General features: G+C 44.5%; 1 protein-coding gene across 1 annotated transcript in view; it reads left to right on the plus strand.

Annotated features, from left to right (window-relative positions):
• LOC119582357 (cilia- and flagella-associated protein 57-like) overlaps positions 1-1,822 on the plus strand; it is a 16,334-nt gene that overhangs the window by 5,870 nt on the left and 8,642 nt on the right. Inside the window, exons 8-12 of the mRNA XM_037930572.1 lie at positions 33-137; positions 464-634; positions 811-984; positions 1,286-1,459; positions 1,568-1,573. Of these exons, the coding sequence (XP_037786500.1) occupies positions 33-137; positions 464-634; positions 811-984; positions 1,286-1,459; positions 1,568-1,573 (630 nt within the window). The remainder of the gene's footprint in view (positions 1-32; positions 138-463; positions 635-810; positions 985-1,285; positions 1,460-1,567; positions 1,574-1,822) is intronic.

The following is a 1,822-nucleotide window of genomic DNA, read 5'->3' on the forward strand; positions in this document are numbered from 1 at the left end:
AAAACCACGTTATGCCGACTCTTTTCTCGCAGGTGACTGGCATAGGCTGGTACCCAGACAGTTCAGCAGCCATGACCTGTGCAGCGGATGGCACTGTGGTTGGCTGGGACGCAAACAAAGGACAGTCTATCTGGGAGGTGTGTCTGATATCCTTTCTGTTTTATATGTTCATCATAATTATCATACTAATTATCTTTTTATTTGGTTGTTGTTTTGCTGAAACCTTGTTTTTTTTTCAATAGTTTACCTTCTCTTTCCTGTTTTCTGGCTATTGTGTACTCTCTTTCGCTCCCTTCTCTGCAGTCCGTTTTTTGTACTATATATCATTTCGTTAGTATTAAACTCTCTCCCATGGCCATCACAAACTCTCTCTCTCATATGAATATGCAAATTAACCACCAATCTTTCAACCACAAGTGCAAATAACCATAACACTTCCTCTCATCTCCCTCATTTCCCACAGGTGTCTTCCCTCACATCCTCAAACTACCTGACGTGGACTCTCTCCCTCGACGGCAAACCCACGGTGGTCGTAGGTCACGGGTCCTCCTTCACCGAAATCACAGGTGGTCAGGTCAGCTTCTCGAACCTGGTTTTGTTATTCAGCATATTCTTGTTCGAATATGTTATTCAGGTGATTGAGTGCTTAGGGTGGTCGCATTTCATGCAAGTTAATACTAGATATAGAGGAAAAACAGTGGAAGATTTTGATTTTGAAATATGCTAAGTTACATTTAGAAATGGAAGTACTTAAATTCCTTTTTTTTGCAATATGGAAGCTTAGCTGATTACTTAAATTCCTTCTCACAGATGGTCCAAGACATCACTTATGAACCAGGTGACCTAACCTGCGCCGGCCTTTCCCCTGTAAAGACTCTCGTGACCCTGGGATCTACATCAGGTCAGCTGGTGGTCAATAAATACCCTCTGCACATGGCACAGAAATTCACGGCATTTCCGGCACACAGTGGCTCTTTGAACAAGGTCTTTTATTTCTACATTAATGTCTGTTATATAAATCGTCTGCTCTTGATGACTGTTAATATGAATTTTTCGTGTATGTGTGTGAATACCTACTATCTTTATACATGATATATGTATGGACTAATAGAGGTATAGAGAGACAGACAAATCGATAATGAAAATAGAGAACACAGACAAACAAACAGAAAAATAGGCACAAAAGAGAAAGAGAAGACAGGCAAAACCAAAACAAACCACACTCGACAATCCCTGCGCGCGCTTCCCCCACTCCCCTCTCATTTCCCCTTCATTTCCCCCTCAGGTGCTGGTGACGGGCGACGAGAGCAAGGTGGTGACGTGTGGCGCGGACGGCGTGATCCTGGTGTGGCGGGTGGCGGCCTTGGAGGAGGACTCCCCGGGGTACCTGGCGGCGAGAGAGAGGCTGGAGGACCTGCCTCGCGTCCCGGAGATGCTGGTGACCCGGACTGACCTTCAGGTGAGGGGAGACGGGCTGTGCTGAGCTGTTGGTCAACCCCATTATCGGGTTTGGAAATAATTTCATTTTGCGTTTTGTAGTTACCTGATGTAGATTTTTTCTCAAAAGATTAAGGTATGTTCTACAAGTGTGTTTGGAAGTAACCTTTGCAAATTAGAAGGCCGAATCACTTTTGATATTTCTTTATCTTAAGACCAGATAGAACTCCCCGTACCTTCCCCTTGCACCACAAAAAAGCCATGCTCTTGTGTATTTCTCTCCTGCCCGTTTGATTTTGCCAATTTACATCTCCCACTCCACTGTATGTCTCGTATCCATTGCGTTAATTTGTCCTTTTCTCCCCCTCCCCCTCCTTTCCATCCT

Source organism: Penaeus monodon, chromosome 15 (assembly GCF_015228065.2).
Source record: "Penaeus monodon isolate SGIC_2016 chromosome 15, NSTDA_Pmon_1, whole genome shotgun sequence".
In the NCBI taxonomy this organism is placed as follows: Eukaryota; Metazoa; Arthropoda; class Malacostraca; order Decapoda; family Penaeidae; genus Penaeus; species Penaeus monodon.